This window comes from Podarcis erhardii, assembly GCF_964252035.2.
Source record: "Podarcis erhardii genome assembly, chromosome: 5".
Taxonomy (NCBI): domain Eukaryota; kingdom Metazoa; phylum Chordata; class Lepidosauria; order Squamata; family Lacertidae; genus Podarcis; species Podarcis erhardii.
The window spans coordinates 100,437,920-100,457,040 of record NC_138509.1 but is presented as its reverse complement, the minus strand read 5'-3'; the positions used below and the strand labels follow the sequence as shown (position 1 = coordinate 100,457,040).

The 19,121-nt window shown below is 46.7% G+C and overlaps 1 protein-coding gene and 2 long non-coding RNA genes across 5 annotated transcripts in view; 1 reads left to right on the top strand and 2 right to left on the bottom strand.

The window, feature by feature from the left end:
• LOC309342428 overlaps positions 1 to 19,121 on the top strand; it is a 259,920-nt gene that overhangs the window by 99,606 nt on the left and 141,193 nt on the right. The window lies entirely within an intron of this gene.
• The window catches only part of LOC309342411, a 223,794-nt gene continuing 212,094 nt past the window's right edge, over positions 7,422 to 19,121 (bottom strand). Inside the window, exon 2 of the long non-coding RNA XR_014156787.1 lies at positions 7,422 to 11,049. This is a non-coding gene — a long non-coding RNA (uncharacterized lncRNA). The remainder of the gene's footprint in view (positions 11,050 to 19,121) is intronic.
• The window catches only part of CCDC50 (coiled-coil domain containing 50), a 47,195-nt gene continuing 35,495 nt past the window's right edge, over positions 7,422 to 19,121 (bottom strand). For 2 of the 3 annotated variants that reach the window (XM_081862521.1, XM_081862523.1), the window contains 3 exons: positions 18,493 to 18,572; positions 16,499 to 16,599; positions 7,422 to 14,660 (listed from right to left, as the gene is read on the bottom strand). In XM_081862521.1, the coding sequence (XP_081718647.1) occupies positions 14,641 to 14,660; positions 16,499 to 16,599; positions 18,493 to 18,572 (201 nt within the window). In that variant the 3' untranslated portion in view covers positions 7,422 to 14,640. The remainder of the gene's footprint in view (positions 14,661 to 16,498; positions 16,600 to 18,492; positions 18,573 to 19,121) is intronic. The other variant, XM_081862522.1, reaches the window with a different exon arrangement.

Here is a 19,121-nt window from a genome sequence, read left to right as displayed (position 1 = left end):
TTAACATTTCTGATAATGGTGAGGCAATCCGTGTGTTGGCCACAAAGATGGAGAATATAGCACATGTCCCAGTACAAACATGGGAAGGATGGGATATGGGATGGCTCACCAATTGGTTACCTAATGTCACAGGACTCAAAGGGATACTATTGTCTTGCTTGTTTTTCTTGACAGTAGTAGTATTGGTTTTATGTATGATGCCATGTATCATTTCATGTTTTAGAAGTACAATTAGCAAGATGGTTTCAAATGAAACTCTACCTCATATCATGGCCCTATACAGAGCTTTACCTCAGGAATATGATGAAGGTCAAGCTATCAAGGACACTTGGGATGAAGGTCCTTGAGCTTGAAAGGGGGGAATGAGGCATCTAATCATAAGCCTGCATGTTTATCAAAGCTTCTATATATTTCAATCAAGGCTTGTATTTAAAAATGAGCTTAAAAAAAGGATTTTCAAATGTTTCATGCCAGGCAAAAGACCAGCTGCCTAAAAGAACCTTGGCAAGATGTTTTTCCTCCTAAGACAAGAAGGGCCCCATTGATTTATAGTAGAAAAACAATTCTCAAAGTCATAAAAAGGGAGAATTACATATGCTGCCCCAAGGCTGAGAAAACACCATTAGGAATGGGGAAAGATAATACTAATGTGCCTCCCAGTAAAATGAGCCAGATCTTCTTTCTAAGGTTGAAAGGCCAGGAGCAAATGGAAGGAAAAACATTTAGCTAGAAAGAAAGAGAGCATTTTTGGGGAAGTCTCTTCTAAAGCTGTTTCTTAAACTGAGAGAGTTAAAAAAGGTTAAAATGTGTTAAATGTTGGAAAGGCAACTGGCTTGGCAGAAGAAGCAGCTTCTTCCTATTTTATTTTGAGGCTGGAGAGGAGGGGGAAAGGGGGAGGTGCAAACTTAAGAGGCTTCTTTTAAAAGCTGTGTTTTATTGAGTTCCTTCCTTTTCACTTTGAGAAGCTTTATTCTTTTAAGAGGCTACCTATGATAAATGTATGAAATATATTAGCTTAAATATATTGGCTTAAATGTAATTATGCAAAGGATTTAAGGAATGCTAGATTCTTATTTCATATGGTTGTAAGAGTTGTATTTATCCTGAAATTAAGTCAGCCACCAGCCCCCCCCTTGCCAGACAGAAGACGCCATCCGGGCAGTCTTGATATATAGTTGTCAGGCATTTTGTTTAGAAACATTAAATGAAGGAAATCTTTCAATGTTTATGTGAAACTCAAGATCCTTGACATCTGTTGAACATAAAATGTAAGATTAAACCATTTGTTTTAGAAGGCAATAGGGCAAGAAGGGCAAGAGGTGAGCTGGTAATTAAGATTCCATGTAAGATATATTATTACTTATTTGTCATTTATATATAGCTCTTTGTCTCCCATATAAGGGCAAGGAAGTGGGTGTATCTTTTGTGGGTGTATCTTTTGTGATTGGCTCTAGCAAACAGCCAATAGGAATTTCAACCAGGCTGATTGGACAGAGGCAGCCACAGGAGGAGCAAAGGGGGCTGGATTAAGGGAATATAAGTGCTGGCCAGAATGGCAGGAGGCCAGGCCAGAGCTTGGTAACCATGTACCACTGTGCCTCTTATTTATTTGTCTGACAAATAAATTACTATTTTAATTTCTCTATTGCTGCGTTGAATATTTCATTCCAGCTAAGCGTTAACCACAAGCAGGGTGCTACAGAACAACCAAGAGGTTTAGAAAGATACTGGGAGTTTGAATGTTTTTAGGCCATTGTTGTTGGCTGGAGAACTGCACCACAACATCTGGAGACAAGGGGATTTCAAAGGACGGCTCTGCTTTGCATTGCATAAGAAAGTGTGAATTAGGCCAGTTTGCCTTTAGATGAATTTAAGCTGACTTTCTCCCTGCTTATAGCAGCTTCCCAGCTCTGCCTACCCCCCCCCCCCCCAAGTTCATGGAGAGGGGCTCTCATGGAGAGAGATGGGTTTCAATACCTGATAGCTGCTATCTATTTGACGCGCTGTTTAATATACTCTTGCAATGCTTTCCTTTCCTGCCCCAGAGCCTCCGGAATCTGACTTGCTATTTTTTTAAGCAATCTGATAAATAGATGCACCATTCTTCAGTTCCTTACAGAACACAAGTTTGATATACCTGCTTCCTTATATTCCAATTCAGATGAGGAAGAGAGGGAGAAAACAGGCCATTATAGGGGATATTGCAGTTGCAGTCCAGGAGGTGGTCTGCACGGCTTTGAATTTCGTGTCCAAAGAGTTGCAGGAGATTATTTTCTCTCTTTTTCTGGAGCTGGGGCAAGTGATGAGCTTTCATGGAACAGGAAGAGACATGCCTTGACAGCATTAAATTAGCAATATGAGGGTTGGTTTATACTGTTGACATGGAGAGCTTTGAAATAAGCAAGTGTTTTCGTTTTAACCTTCTGTGGGGGGGCAGGCATCTCATTTTGCAGACTGGGAATTGAGGTGTGGAATCTGGATATTTTAAACGGTTTACCTGTTCGCTTTGTTCACAGAGGACGAGATGGTGGGAAAGACAGGAGGGCCTGGCGTGCTCTGGTCCAGGGGGTCACGAAGAGGCAGACACGACTAAACAACAACAAAAATAGAGGTCTTCACCCCCCCCCCCCGTGTGGTTGTGTGAGAGAGAGAGAGGGAGAGAGAGACAAAGGGAGAGACAGACAGACAGACCGACAGACCAGAGACATGTCTGCAGCCTCTTCATCCCGAGAATGGAATAATTTGTCCCCTGTAGTAAATTCCATAATGAAGCGATGAATCACCAGGAATAAATCTGCACTATTACAAGCGGGTGAGGACAAACTGCTATTGATTTACAGCCTGCAAATCCTGTGTGTCTTCCTGTCACAGGAGGGGAAGGCAAGAGGTGTCCTGAGGAGGTGGTGTCAACACCTGCTTGGTTTTTAATCCAACTTTTCTCTTCGTTTTATGGCATGCACATAAACATTAGGGAGATTGGGGGGGGGGGAGAGAAATCTGGTTTAGGGTACATTTTGTTGCAAATGAAAAAGGTGCCAGAGCAGCTTTTGAACTGGTTGCAGCGGGTGTGGGAATCCCGCAGGAGCTGAGGAGGGTCCACTTTGGAATATATCCCCCCCCCCCCGCCCTCAAATGAAAATTTAAATGTGGGCAGCAGAGAATCATGCGTTTTGAGTGCAGGAGCCCAGGATAGCAATTCCGAGAGGCCAAAGCAGGGAAAGTGAAAACGCAAGGGACAAAGACAGACAGAGAGATGCTAGACCTATGCAGGTAAAGGGTAAAGGTAAAGGGACCCCTGACCATTAGGTCCAGTCGTGGCCGACTCTGGGGTTGCGGCGCTCATCTCACTTTATTGGCCGAGGGAGCCGGCGTACAGTTTCCGGTTCATGTGGCCAGCATGACTAAGCCGCTTCTGGAGAACCAGAGCAACGCATGGAAACGTGTTTACCTTCCCACCAGAGCGGTACCTATTTATCTACTTGCACTTTGACGTGCTTTCGAACTGCTAGGTTGGCAGGAGCTGGGACTGAGCAACGGGAGCTCACCTCGTCGCGGGGATTCGAACCGCCGACCTTCTGATTGGCAAGTCCTAGGCTCTGTGGCCAAAGCATGGAAAGTGAAAATGCAAGGGACAAAGACAGACAGAGAGATGCTAGACCCATGCAGGTAAAAGGTAAGGGACCCCTGGATGGTTAAGCCCAGTCAAAGGTGATCAACTCCCACCCGGAAACCTCTGTCCCCACTGTGGAAGGACATGTGGATCCAGAACTGGCCTCCACAGTCACTTATGGACTCATTGTTAAGACCGTGTTTATGGAAGACAATCTTACTCGGCTACGAGGGATCGCCAAAGAAGACCAAGTCTGTACCGAGTTGCCAGCCTTTTGCTGGAGTAGTTGAGAGCAGAACCTCATCTGGAGTCCAAGAGGGGCCTCCATCAAACAAGTTTCCAAACTCAAGATCCCTCTGTATTGGATGGGATTACAGCCTTCGCAGAGCATTTGTTTCCAATTTCCATCAACACTCTTGATAGCAGTGAGCAAATAAAAGTCACTACAACCAGAGATTTAAGATGCCTCGGTTGCCTCCTAGTGGCAGCTCGCATATACTTATTTTGCTTTGCCTTTTTGAGAATGTCACGCTGGGCAGTGGGATCGATCCAGCAGGGTCCTTGGCTTCTCCCGCGCCAAACGGCCGGCCGGCCTGCACTCTCAAGGGTGTCACTGGGGCCTAGATCCCCTTGGAATGGTAGCACATATTCCTGGAAGCAAGGTTGCCAGATTTTGGGGGGCAAAGCTGTACTACCAACCTTTCTGGTTGATGTATTACAGTATTTTAATATATTTTTTTTGGAAGCTGCCCAGAGTGGCTGGGGAAGCCCAGCCAGATGGGTGGGATATAAATAATAAATTATTTGTTGTTGTTGTTGTTTAGTCGTTTAGTCGTGTCCGACTCTCCGTGACCCCCTGGACCAGAGAACGCCAGGCACTCCTGTCTCCCACTGCCTCCCGCAGTTTGGTCAAACTCATGCTGGTAGCTTCGAGAACACTGTCCCACCATCTCGTCCTCTGTCGTCCCCTTCTCCTTGTGCCCTCCATCTTTCCCAACATCAGGGTCTTTTCCAGAGAGTCTTCTCTTCTCACGAGGTGGCCAAAATCTTGGAGCCTCAGCTTCAGGATCTGTCCTTCCAGTGAGCACTCAGGACTGATTGGACTGAATGGAGATGTTTGATCTTCTTGCAGTCTATGGGACTCTCCAGAGTCTCCTCCAGCACCATAATTCAAAAGCATCAATTCTTCAGCGATCTTAATAATAATAATAATAACACACCACTTGGGAAGACAGGTGTACTAATGCCAGTGTATGGGAAGAAGCAAAGATCACCAGTGTTGAAGCAATGATTCTTCAACATCCATTTCTTTAGACTGGTCATGTTATGCGGATGGCTGATTATTGTCCTTTACCAAAGGTGTCCTGGGCTTTGAAGACACTCGAACTCAGGACGCAAGGGAAAAACATGCTAAGAGGAAGGCACACTTGGCAAATCCACACTGTGATCAACTCCTGTCCGGAAACCTATGTCCCCGCTGTGGAAGGATGTGTGGATCCAGAATTGGCCTCCACGGTCACTTACAGACTCATTGTTAAAACCGTGCTTATGGAAGACAATCTTACTTGGCTATGAGGGATCGCCAAAGAAGACGACGACTCCTATTCAGTAGAAAGACAAAGTACATAAGAAATCAGAAGATTCCTGCAGGAACAGGCCCATGGTCCACCTAGTCCAGCATTCTGCTCTCACAGTGGCCAACCAGATGCCTCAAAGGGGAACTCGCAAGCAGGATTCGAACACAAGAGCCCTCTCTCCTCCTGTGGTCTCCAGCAACTGCCATTTGGAAGCATTGCTTCCTCTGACTGCGTAGGCAGGGCAGAGCCATCAACAGTCCTCTCCCTCATTAGTCTAGTCCTCTTTTCAAGCCATCCAAGTTGGTGGCCATCCCTGCCTCCTGTGGCAGGGAGTTCCACAGTTTAGCTCTGCACTGTGTGAAGAAGTCATTTAAAACAATTCTGTCCTGAATCTTCCAAGTACTCAGCTTCACTGAATGTCCCCCGAGTTCTCAGAGGGGGACTGGTGAGGGGGAATTCAGCCCATTTTGTCTGGGGTTGCGTTCCCCTTGACAGCTCAGATTCTGTTGCGTGTACTCTGCATTCATCCCTGGGTGCCAGGTTTTGGAGCAGAGTCCATAAGTGCTTTTGCACAGCTCAAAAAGGTCACCTTTCCTGGAGCTGACCACCTGAATCTGGTGTACTGTAACACACCTTCCCTGAAAGACTTCAAGTCTTGGTGTCCAAATCAAGGGAAGTCATAGCATTGCTCTAGTCTCTTTGGGCTAGACCCCGCCTGGCGTCCTGTATCCAGTTCTGGGCACCACCATTTTAGGAGGGTCTGGAAACCATGCCTGATGAGGAATGGTCGAGGGCATATCTAGCCAGGAGAAAAGAAGACTGAGAAGTGATAGGATGGCCATCTTCAGATATCTAAAAGGCTCTCCTATGGAAAATGGAGCCAGCTTGTTTTCCGCTGCTTCCAAACCAATGGACTCAAATGGCAAGGAAGGAGATTCTGGCTAAAGACCAGGAGGAACCTTCTGAAGACAAGAGCCACTGGACAGTGCGATGGATGCCATCAGAAGGAGGTGGACTCTCCTTCCTAGGAGGTTTTTAAGCAGAAGTTGGATGGTCAAATGTCAGGGATTCTTCAGCTGTGATTCCTGCATAGCAGGGGGTGGACTGGATGACCCCTAGGGTCCCCTCCAACTCTGATTCTATAATAAGGAAAACAAGCATTCTGTTCCCCATGTTTGAATGCACCCTAGGACAGGAGCCAAAAGCAGCTTCTAGGCCCTCGGTGGGGTCTTAAAGGAGGAAAGACCCCTTTGGCTGCACGGCATTTGTTTACATCCTTCCCAAGTTCATGGAAGCAAGAATTACTGACGAAAGAAGAATGGAGGATGAAGTTTATGGACTACGCATAATTAGACAAATTAACAGGAAGGATTCGAAACGTGTGGGATCAGAGATTCTTAGAAGTCTGGAGTAAATATATGAACTATTTGGAAAGTAACTGTGGCGAACAGATTACGCTAGTAGGACTGGAAGAAGTTCTGCAAGGTGGATTATTTGAAACATTGCAAGAAAGACTATGAGGAGAACTGGAGTTAAGGACAACTAAATGTAATATAGAAATTAAGAACTGCAGAATAAGTACCGGTAATAAAGAACGGAAAATCATCAGAGGTGTTGACGGAAGTCTAAAATATTGTATAAGATGGGTATATATGTTGTATGACTGTTGGAACTGATGTTAAAAAAATTAATAAAAATGTGTGTGTGTGTGTGTGTACACCCACCCACCCACACACCCGAGCATAGGACACACCTAGTTTTTAGAGGAGGAAAACAAGGAAAAAAATATTCTGAATCAAATGTTGTATAAACTACTGTTGTGGCTTTGGGGACAGCCTTTCAAGCCTCCGCAAGGCAGGTCCCGCTGCGCTCCAAAGGCTTGAGGCGGCTATCCCTGACGCCAGAGGGGTCGGTGCGCACCAACGCCTCTCGCTCTCCAGGCTTCAGCGAAAGCAATGCGTAGCCTCTGGAGCATGGGGGGAGCTCTCCCTCTGCACTTTGGAGGCTTTGCGTTGCTTTCGCTGAAGCCAAGGAGCCTGCATTCGCTCCATAGGACGCACAAATATTTCCCCTTCATTTTTGGAGGGGGAAAAGTGCGTCCTATAGAGCGAAAAATATGGTACACACACACACATCCTTCCCATGTTCCCATGAGTGGAAAATGCACGGTGGTGAACGGACTCACTTGCCAATGACAGAGCCACAGCAACATATGCACACACACACACTGTAGATAAATGCCAGTTCTTTTATTTATTCCAACATTGCCATCTCCAAAGGAAAACACAGCCTCAAATCCTGTCCCAGCATTACAGCGCTCTTTCCAGTCTCTCAGCAGAGAACAGTGAAGATATGAAGTCCAGCACAACTTCCGCCAACCTGGCGCGCTCCCAGATGTTTTGGACGGCAACTCCCAGCGTGGCTGCGGACGGGAACTGTAGCACAAAACTTCTGAAAGGCAGCCGGGCTGGGAAAGGCTGGTTTTTGCTACTTCTAACAGATTGGAAGAACGTCGATGCATCGTCTGTGCAATGGCAAAGAGGGAGAGCAAAGGCCAGGAGTCTGCGAGGGCCTTGCACAGAAAGCAAACCAGGGAGAACAACAGTTTTCGACTGAAAATAGAAAGAAAACATAAGGAAATGGGGAAGGAACGCAAAGGTCTGTAGTTCTTGGCTGAACTGGAAAGGCTTCATTCAGACAACCCTGGAAGCCCGTGGAAATCTGCATCGGAAGTACAGCGGCAAACATAAAACCGTTTATCGGGCTCTTTTGCTTTAGGCACATGCTGGTTTCTTCGTCACGCATATGAACTTTGGACCACGCAGAATCTCGAGAAAGTTCTTGTGCTTGACCTTAAGCCACCCAAATGCCTTAGGGGCGGGTGTGGGCGTTTCTGTACACAATGCAACAAACCCCCCCCATCAACTTCAGTGTGTGCTTCTCCCTTTGGCCTAAACTCACCACACCTTCCACAACTTTGCAAACGGATTTTACATTTAAGAGCAATAATTGTAGCAGTGGGCATTGGGTCAGAGGAGAGACGCACCAAGCTATTGTCTCTCCAGCGGCTCCCCCACCCAAGCTGGAAATATATATATATATATATAACATTTTTAAAAGGCAAAATGGCTCATTGTACATCCAGGTGTCTTGCACACGAATGCCTCTGGGTTACGGGCGCTGTGCGGTATCGGTTTGGACATTTATGAAGTATCAAGATTTTAATTCAAAACGAAAGGTACGGTCGCACATTACATTGCCAAGCAAAACACAGCAATTGTGGGGGAATCAGGAAGACAGCTCACTGCGTTGACAAAATCTGTTGGAGAGATCTAGATTTTTTAATCAGCACTTCAAAAACCTGATGCACAGGAACTCTCCAGCTTTGCACAGTCTTCTAAAACGCCGGATCCCTTCAGAGTGTGTATTAAACCACCTCCCAAATTATTCCATTTTGCCCTCCTCTGTCCCAGGAAAATTTCCGATTTGACTTCTCAAACCTTGCTTCAAAAGAAAACAGTAAATTTACAAATCTATTAAGAAAGAGAGACAGGTGCAATAGATGTAGGGGGGCAGGAGGTGGCCCCCCCTTTACATTCAGAATCCAGGGTACCAAAAGCAGACAATACAACCTGGGCAGTAGGACAGGCTGAACCGCAAAACAAAGCCAAGCCAGATTATTGCAGGTGGGGTTGTCTTGTTAAGTGTTTAGAAGGAAAGCCTAACTGCTCATGCTAGAGAGGTTGCTTCTATCCTAGCGATAAAGCCCCCCCCCCAAGACTTTGCACACTCAAGTTTTTGTGGGATTGCTCAGCTGCAGCCTGAAAAGGTTGGCATTCGACATTGGAAGAGTGTGCAAAGGGGAAACCAGTAATAAGACAAACCCCGCCTGAAGGAGCAGGGAACAACAAATTAAATAGTTGTGTGAAGTAGTCAGAGCTTTGCAGAGTAAAGTGCTGTTATTTTAGCGCAAGGCTGCAAACGGTTGAGGGGAAAGGGAAGCCTCAGCTGGGCCAAAAAGTCCTAGCATGGAAGCAACTTTAGGGGCGAGAAACCTTATAGCTCCTGGAAAGGAATGGGACAGATCTGAATCTCCAAAGCCAAACCTCCACATGCTACATTGGAGAATGGAGGCTGAAAAGAAGTAGCTGTGGGTTATTCCTCTGCCAAAGAAGGTAGTTTGGGGACAGGTACTACAGTACGGAAACGCGGAAGGAGGCACCGAGGAAGAACTCCCTGTCCGGGGACTCAGCTACAAATAAAATGCTTCAGAGGTGTTGTAAAGTGCAAAATACAAAAGTGGCACTAGGTGGCGACAGAGAAAAATTCAATGTGTTTTTAAAACAAAGCATTTTCACAGCGTTTTTTTTAATATGTGTGTCGATTCCACCCGGGAGCTGCAGAAGAGGCAAGCCGCCAGCCGCCCTACATGTAATGCTGGGGAGGGAACGGGCAGCGGTATTGCTTGCTAACTGGGGGGACTCTTGTCTTCAGGCAGAAGTAATGTAAGTGGCAGGTTTTGTGTGTGTGTGTGACATGGAACTTTGTGCTTTTAAGTGTGCAAGGGGGGGGGGGTCGCCTCCAACCAAAGTGGGGCCAGGAGGCACTTTGGAGCAGGAGCTGCTCCTGAGGTTCAGGTATCCATGATGCCTCCCACTCTGCTCCACATATCTTGAAGGGGGATCAGCCACGGAGACTAGGAACCAACACCCCAAGGCGAAAGGGTCCAGCTCCGCAGCTGTGTGCAAAGTTCCCCGAGGGGTGGGCGGAGAAGCGCCACAATCTCAGCTAAGCGTCTCAATGCTACAAATGATGTCTCCCTGGGAACCCCAGGCCTAGCGGTGCCGGCTCTCGTTGCAAGCTGCAGCCAGGGTAGCTCACCTTGGCAATGAGACCTGGGATGTGCCCAGGGAGACCCATGGATGGCATTTACTAAGGGGGCAGCCTTTCCAAAGGGTACTTTCCTTTCTAGGCCTTTCCTCCCAGGAGTGGGCAGGACAGGGGTCGGGAACCTAAGGCCCATGGGCCACAAGCGGCCCATGGACCCCCACTGCCCGCTCAGGGACCCCTGCCGCCCGCAGCCAATGGGAAGGTGCGCATGCCTCCTCTACACCGGAAGGAGCGCCGGAAATAGCATGTGCGCTTGCATGCGTGCGCACACACTCCGGCCCACCGTGGCGTCTGATCCAGCAGCAAAAAAAGCTAATGCTCTTCTAGGCTGCATCCGCAGAAGTCTAGTGCCCACAGATCAAGGGAAATCAGAGTAACACTCTATTCCGCCTTGGTCAGGCAAACACCTGGAATGCTGTGTCCAATTCTGGGCACCACAAATTGAGGAGGATGTTGACAAGCTGGAAAGTGGGCAGAAAACCAAGATGATCAAGGAAACTAAGCCTGATGAGGAGCGGTTGAAGGAGCTGGGTATGTTTAGCCTGGAAAAGAGGAGACTTGAGAGGAGATATGAATTAAAAGGTAAAGGTAAAGGGACCCCTGACCATTAGGTCCTGTCGTGGCCGACTCTGGGGTTGCGGCGCTCATCTCGCTTTATTGGCCAAGGGAGCCGGCGTACAGCTTCCGGGTCATGTGGCCAGCATGTCTAAGCCGCTTCTGGCGAACCAGAGCAGTGCACGGAAACGCCGTTTACCATCCCGCCGGAGTGGTACCTATTTATCTACTTGCGCTGGTGTGCTTTCGAACTGCTAGGTTGGCAGGAGCAGGGACCGAGCAACGGGAGCTCACCCCATTGTGGGGATTTGAACCGCCAACCTTCTGATCAGCAAGCCCTAGGCTCTGTGGTTTAACCCACAGTGCCACCCGCGTCTTAATAAATGTGCAATTGTTACTGTTTTGAACTTGAATTACCTTCTTTAGTGGGTGGTCCAAAGGATTGTTCTGAATAAGGCTTTTGAATAGGGTTTGAGGGCACCAGGGATGAATTTATGGAACAAAGGAGGCAGTGGCCCCAAAGGCTGGGGAACCCCTGTGCTGGATGATGAGCATTGGACAAACCAGTTTCACCTGCATGCCAGGGGGAACCATTTTGGAGCAACCGACTGGGAAGAACTCCTGCACGGAAAGGAGCAGAGGAGAGGGAACAGTGCCAAATTCAAAGAGGCTTGCTCAGGAAAAAAATTCCCTGCACGAAGGACCCCATTGTCTGCACTCACCCTTGCAAGAACCCAAATACGTTTAGTGTATGTCTGTGCCCTTAAGAAGAAAGTCTTGGCCCCCAAACCTAGTCTTTGGCAGGACCTCCCCAAAGTTTCCCAACATGTTTTGGGGGTGGAGGCACCAGAAAGTAATCTGGGGGCAGAGGGCAAGAGGAAGACTCACTCTCCCTGCCTAGTGTCCAACCAGGGGGGAAACATCCAGAGCGTTTAAGCACCTCTCCATTTCCTTTCCCTTTGCTGAGCATCCATAGACTCATGGCCTCTGCGCACCCCGCAGGGGAAATGGAGAAAAAACCCCCCAAAGATGCTTCATGGGAGTGGCTGACAAGACTTGGCAACGGAGGAAGAGACTCCAGTTGTGTGTGTAGACAGGCAAGCTTTTGGCACCTGAAACAGCATCCTTCAATGCCGAGCGATAATAAATACAAGGTTTTGATGGGATGCAGCAACACGGGAGAAGTGGAAAATGGCAGCTTCATCAGTAAAAAAAATAATCAACCAACCAACGACCGTCGACTATTCTATGTCATATAAAAATAAACCATATATTAAAAAAACCAACAACCAGACCATTGGACATGGCACGGTGGGAGATGGAGAACAGAACGGAAAGTCCCAATGTGTGTGTCGGTCAATTTGCTGCAAGGGAGAGTTAACACTTTCTGACCAAAAAGGGGAATCAAGCCTAAAAGATCAGGAGGGGAGGGCAGGGCAGTGAAATCTAGGCCGGGACGCAAGTTTGGGAAGGAGAGGAGAGCCATTCCTTTAGAGGGGTTTTTCCAGGGTGTAGATGGTTCAGGTAGGTAGCTGTGTCGGTCTCATGCAGTCAAAATAAATCAAAAAATTGTCCAGTAGCACCTTAGAGACCAACTAAGTTTGTCCTGCGTATAAGCTTTCCTGTGCATGCATACGAAAGCTTATACCCAGAACAAACTTAGTTGGTCTTTAAGGTGCTACCGGACAATTTTTTGATTTTTTAAAATTTATTTCTAGGTGGTGCATCTTAGGGCAAAGTGGGCAACCTGGATTCCCTCCCCTCCTGCTCAAGGCACTTCAGAACAGCCTGCTATAGTGTGCTTTTTTAAAGTTCCTAGGCCTCATTGTTTCAGAAATATGTATGAAACCACAAAGGCTGAAACTTCTGTAAATTAAGAGGAAAGTAAATCTAAGGCCAGCAGCTAACCTGTTAAGCGTTTCAGAAGAAATGGGGCGATGCCGGAAGTATGTTTGGCAGTTGTATCTCATTCAGAATATGTCGAGAACATTTGTGCAGGAAAAAACTCAGCCTGGAGCCAGCCTGAGATGACTCAGTTTCTATGCATGTGTGAAGTTAAGGTGAGGAAACACGTCTCTAGAAGCTGGTGAAATTTATACACCAGGAGACTGCCCTTTTGCTATGCCTGAGTAAAGTTGCCTTAACTACCACAATGGTGCGGCTTTTAAAAAGACCATCGACACCGCCTTCTCGTCTTCTCAAATCCATGTGACGCTTCCACCTAAAAGGTGGAATGAACCATCTTTGTCTCCTGTTTGCATTCGCGCTAAAGAGGGAAGGAGAGAGAAAAAGAGCCCAAGAACATCTTGTTGGCAAATGGCGGCCTTGCAAACTGCAGGAGGCAAAAAGGATGCAAGAGCATCTCCCTTGGATCAGGCCAACGCCCCCCCCCCCCCAATCCAGCATCGTCTTCTCACACTGGCCAGCCAGCTGCACATCTATGCGTACCCTACAAGCCAGCCAGGAGCGCTGCGGCCCTCTTCAAATCTGCAATTCCCAGCAAATGGTACCGTATTTTTCGCTCCATAAGGCGCACCGGACCATAAGGCGCACCTAGTTTTGGGAGGAGGAAAACAAGAAAAAATTATTCTGGATTCCAGAAGCCAGAACAGCAAGAGGGATCTGGCTTCTGGGATACCGTGTGGCTGTTCTGGCTTCTGGGATAACCGCGCCAAGCCTCTTCAGGGCAGCGGGATGAAGGCAGAAGCCAGGACAGGCGCATCGCTGAAGGACTGCGCAGTTTTCCCTCTCTGCGCAGCGCCTCTGCTGCAAAGCTGCAGAAGAAACAGAAGGGGGAGACCCTTCTGTTCCTCCTCCCGCTTCGCTGAACGGGCGTTGCGCAGCTCTCCCTCTCTGCGCAGCGCCATTCGCTCCATAAGACGCACTCACATTTCCCCTTACCTTTTAGGAGGAAAAAAGTGTGTCTTATGGAGCGAAAAATACGGTACTCAGAGCTTCTCCTGCGTTATGTCGACCCCTCTTTGAAAGCCATCTAAGTTCATGGCCACTGCTAGATACTGGGAGAGCCGATGCTGTGTTTTAAATACGTGCTGCGTGGATACAGCGCTACCTTGGTTCCCCAACGGCTTAGCTGACGGACAAATCGGCTCCCGAACCCCGCAAACCCAGAAGTAAGTGTTCCAGTTAGCGAACGTTTTTTTGGAAGCCGAATGTCTGTTTCGGCTGTCGGCATTGTTTCCAGAGCCAATCAGAAGCCATGCCTTAGCTTTGGAAGTTGAATGGACCTCTGGAACAGATGGAGTTCAAGAACCAAGGTACCACTGTAACCGCTTTGTCTTTGTCTGCCCTGAAATCTCCCAAATTTCAGTCAGAGGCGTTTGGATTCTAGAATTACGAGAGAGGAGAGGGAAACCTCTTTGTCCCCACGGTCTCCGCAAAGGAGGGGAAATCTCCATCACACTTTCCCCCCATTAAAAGAGTCCCAAACACCATCGCTTTTCCTCGCTGGGGAGTCTCCCCTGTTCCGTTTATCATGAAGGTAGTGGGCTTTCCTTCACGGGAGGTTTCTAAGCAGAGGTTGGACGGCCCTCTGTCAGGGATTTTTTAAAGCTGTGGTTCCTGCACTGCAGCGGGTTGGGCTGGATGACCTCAGGGGATCCCTTTCAACCCTACGACCCTGGGCTTGTTTCGGCTGCCCTCTTCCCAGCCCCACGAGATCCTCGCTGGGCAGTGGCGGCCGGAAGATGGCGCTATGTGATCCCAAAACCAAAATGCGCGACGGGAGAGGTGGGCTGTGAAAAAGCTGCCCCACAAAAGCCAGATTTAACTGCCCTGCCCAGGAGACCGGAGGGAGATCGCCAAGGGAGAAACTCAGCGGACTGGAGAAGAGGCACTGTTTGTGGGGGTCACGATGCTCAGGAAGGAGGCCGTTCCCCCGGGAGATCCTTGGAGGCTGGAAGGAACCCAGGAGATCTCCAGGAAGGAGTCCAGCAAAGTTTGCTACAGAAGAGAGTCAGTATCAGCAAAAAAAAAATTGCCTCTTTCGTCCTACTGCTTATAGTGGTAACCTGCAAATGAAAGAAAGAGAAATATTAACTTGCTTTCAGTCCCCTCGCTGTCTTGAGAAGAGCAACAAACCTTTCAGCTCTCGTGGAAAACAAAGATGCTATTATTTTAGTGCCGTATATCAACATGTTTTAAAAAAGAACGCAGGAACATGTTGCAGTGCGTCTTACATCTAAATTAACTGGGGTCCATTTTTAACTTTTTGCATGGCTTCCCTTCTGTACCTTTGTATTAAAACTGCTTTGATATCTGTATGAAACAGCAGTATATAAATATTTCTATATAAATAAATAAATTATTCTCTATAAATATAAATTCTCTATAAATTCTCTATAAATAAATTAGGTAAGCGTATCAGCAAGTTTAAATCAGTCCTTCCTGTTTAAAAGACCACAGAGCTCTCGAATCTCATTTCCCTTTCCTGCTTGCGGGTGAGATGGTCCGTGGCAGAGGTTTTCTCGAGAGGCCGACACTTCAAATTTAAATTTTGCAGCTTGCAGCTACAAGAATTTGCTGAAAGGGCGCAGTTAACAAATACCCTGAGAGGCAATTCAAAACAAAAATTTATGGAAAAGTGGGATAGATATAAAACATATGTTCAAAAATACAGTAAAGGTTCGCTATCTATGCTAGCATTTGATTGACGTTGGAGTGAGACCGAGTTGAGAAATAAGACTAAGAGCACATATTGATATAGGACAGTATTAGATAATATGTAAAGAAACATACAATAGTAAGAGTACGTTCATTTGTAAAAAAGGAATATACAACGGGAAAGACAGGAAGTCTAGTGTGTTGGTATGTATATGATTTGGGGGGGGGTATTTGTTTTTGTTTTTCTCTTTTTGTTTCATTTTCTTTCTAGGTATAAAAAAATTGTATATAATGGTATATAATTATATATAATTGTATATAAGACTACTAGTCAGGATATTATTATTATTATTATTATTATTATTATTATTATTAAACCGCCCTACACCTGGTGGTCTCAGGGCAGTTCACAGAACAATGTGGAATGATGGAAGGTATGCCTTGTGATTATGCTGTGGCAGCAATATAGTTGGCAGATTCCCAGACTGGATCAAAAGCCTAAGAATACTTCTGAACCGTGAAGGTCCAGAATATGGGAAGTCCATTTTAAATTTAATAATTTGGATTTTTTTTCTTGATTTGGATTATGATTGGATTTGATTTGTTACTAATTGGATGTTTTTAATGGAAAACTAATAAATATTATTATTTTTTTTTTAAAAAAAAGCCTAAGAATGTTCTATATTCTGCAAATTTTAAAAGTACGTGTGCAACATCAAGTATAAAGCAAGGAATTCAACATCACAGTATTATAGTCAGAGGCCAGCAAAATAAAATAAAATAAAATAAAATAAAATAAAATAAAATAAAATAAAATAAAATAAAATAAAATAATAAAATAAAATAAAATAAAATAAATAAAATAAAAATAAAATAAAATAAAATAAAATAAAATAAAATAAAATATTAAAAAAATAAAAAATAAAATAAAATAAAATAAAATTCTGCCTGGGTTGCCCCAGGAGGAGTGTGCTCCTTTGTTTCTGTTCTGCTTCCTGGTTTGCCCTTCATTCGTAGATCTCAGGGCTGTTCACAGCATAAACATACAAGAAACCCGCCCCCCCCCCACAAAATTCATAATAAAAACATTAAGAGGAACAAGTCAATAACCCTCAGCTTCCCCCACAACACATTTGAAAGGGTATCAGATGTTAAATCTAGATGGGCCAACAGCACCCCAAAAATAAGCAAGTTGCTGACCGAAAGGGAGTGCCGCTATTTCCCCGAGTGGGTGGGGACCCCTCACCTTTATGAGAAGGCTCTGGTCTGGGTGTTTGATGTGCCAAGTTCTGCTGGCTTGTAAGGTTACAAAGGTGGTCCAGATCCTCGGAGGGAGGTGGAGGAGGCCTGGTAAAGAAAGCAGGGAAACGGTTTGGAAAAATGATCCACTGGCCGGCCTGCTCCCCAAAGGTTGATGCTGCAAAGCCTTTCCCCAAAAGGGTCCGCTTACAGCTGGCTCTCCCCCTCCCAATCACTTTTTTAGTGTTTTAAATACTTCTTTTTTTGCCGGTCATCTTACTGATTTATTCTCTTTGTCAACTGCTTCGAGGGTCTCTGCTCCCCTGTCCTTTACAATCGAGCGGCGGGTAAATTTTATGGAGCAAACAGGACTTAGCCTCCGTCTGTTAAAAATCAATTTCAGCCTCAGTCCCTCCGTCTGTAAAATGGGACCTAACCCCGCACACAGAAAGCACTCTGCGAAACATTCACACGATGCCAACGAAGCGCCAGCGGTTTGCGCACGACACAATATTGTGAGCCGAAGGGCTGGCGATCTGGTTGCATAGCTTGAGAGGGAAGCGGGGCATGTTTTTGCTGAGGTGAGCTACCTGCCACGTGACGTGCGCTGCAGGTAGAATCTCCTCTGGCTCAACCTTCCTCCCTGCACTTAAGAAGCTAGGTGCCAGGGAGAAGGTGACTCCCTTCTACCCAACATACTTTTAAATCAGAACCAGTGAAGGTCCTGTGTGAGTGCCTGGAGGCGGTTGGAGGATGGATGGCGGCTAACAGATTGAGGTTGAATCCTGACAAGACAGAAGTACTGTTTTTGGGGGACAGGAGGCGGGCAGGTGTGGGGGACTCCCTGGTCCTGAATGGGGTAACTGTGCCCCTGAAGGACCAGGTGTGCAGCCTGGGAGTCATTTTGGACTCACAGCTGTCCATGGAGGCACAGGTCAATTCTGTATCCAGGGCAGCCGTTTACCAGCTCCACCTGGTATGCAGAATGAGACCCTACATGCCCTCAGACTGTCTTGCCAGAGTGGTGCATGCTCTGGTTATCTCCTGCTAGGACTACTGCAATGTGCTCTATGTGGGACTACCTTTGAAGGTGACCCGGAAACTGCAATTAATCCAGAATGCGGCAGCTAGACTGGTGACTGGGAACGGCTGCCAAGACCTTATAACACAGGTCCTGAGAGATCTGCATTGGCTCCCAGGACGTTTCCAAGCACAATTCAAAGTGTTGGTGCTGACCTTTAAAGCCCTAAATGGCCTCGGTCCAGTATACCTGAAGGAGCGTCTCCACCCCCATCGTTCTGCCCGGACGCTGAGGTCCAGCTCGAAGGGCCTTCTGGCGGTTCCCTCCCTGCAAGAAGTGAGGCTACAGGGAACCAGGCAGAGGGCCTTCTCGGTAGTGGCGCCCGCCCTGAGGAACACCCTCCCTTCAGATGTCAAGGAAATAAGCAGCTATCCTATCTTTAAAAGACATCTGAAGACAGCCCTGTTCAGGGAAGTTTTTAATATTTAATGCTGTATTGTTTTTAATACTTGATTGGAAGCCACCCAGAGTGTGTGGGGAAACCCAGCCAGATGGGCGGGGTATAAATAATAAATAATTATTATTATTATTATTATTATTATTATTATTATTATTATTATTATTATTATTAGTTTTCTATGTGCAGGGAGATAGATAACTGAATCACAAAACTGCAGAGTCCAACCCCTTAAAGCAGGTATGGCCAAACTTGGCCCCCCAGCTGTTTGGGGACTACAATTCCCATCATCCCTGACCACTGGTTCTGTTAGCTAGGGATGATGGGAGTTGTAGTCCCAAACATCTGGAGGGCCGAGGTTGAGGAAGCCTGCCTTTAAGAGATGCAGATGTAGGAGACACAAACCAAACAATGCATCCTGGCATCACACCGCAATTGCGCCCTGCTGACAACCGAGGCCATTTGACCAGATGAGGCTTCCCCACCTGCACTCCTGGATCATGGATTCTGGGATCCCTCTCACCTCGTTGGCTTGTCGCTTCTGGACCGGTGACCTTCGTGACCTTCCCTTGACCTCGGGCGCACCGATTCGTGTGACTCGTGCTGGGGAGAGGAGGGAGAGGAGGGGCGGTCAACTCAGACTGAAAGACGACAAAATAAAGTCCTCCTTCACGCGGTCCAGAGTTAACCTGTGGAACTCCCTGCCCCAGAAGCCAGCAAGGGCCATCAACTGGGAAGCCTTTAAAAGAGGATCAGACTGCAGTGGCACCTTGGTTCTCAAACACCGCAACCCCAGAAGTCAGTGTTCCAGTTTGCGAGCTTTTCTCAGAAGCTGAACGTGCTCCGTTTTAAGTGTTACGCTTCCGATTTGAGTGTTATGCTGAGGTCTGTCTGTTTTTGCCATTTATTTTGCGTTTTTGCGGCTCTTTTTATTTTGTTTTTGCAATTGTGTGGAACCCAGTTCAGCTACTGATTGATTGATTGTGTGACTGCAGTACACTGTTTATTGCTTTCATTTTATGGATCAGTGGTCTCGTTAGACAGTAAAACTCATGTTCAATTGCTGTTTTAGGGGTTGTTTTTAAAAGTCTGGAACGGATTAATCCATTTTGCAATACTTTCTATGGGAAAGCAGCGCGCCTTGGTTTTGGA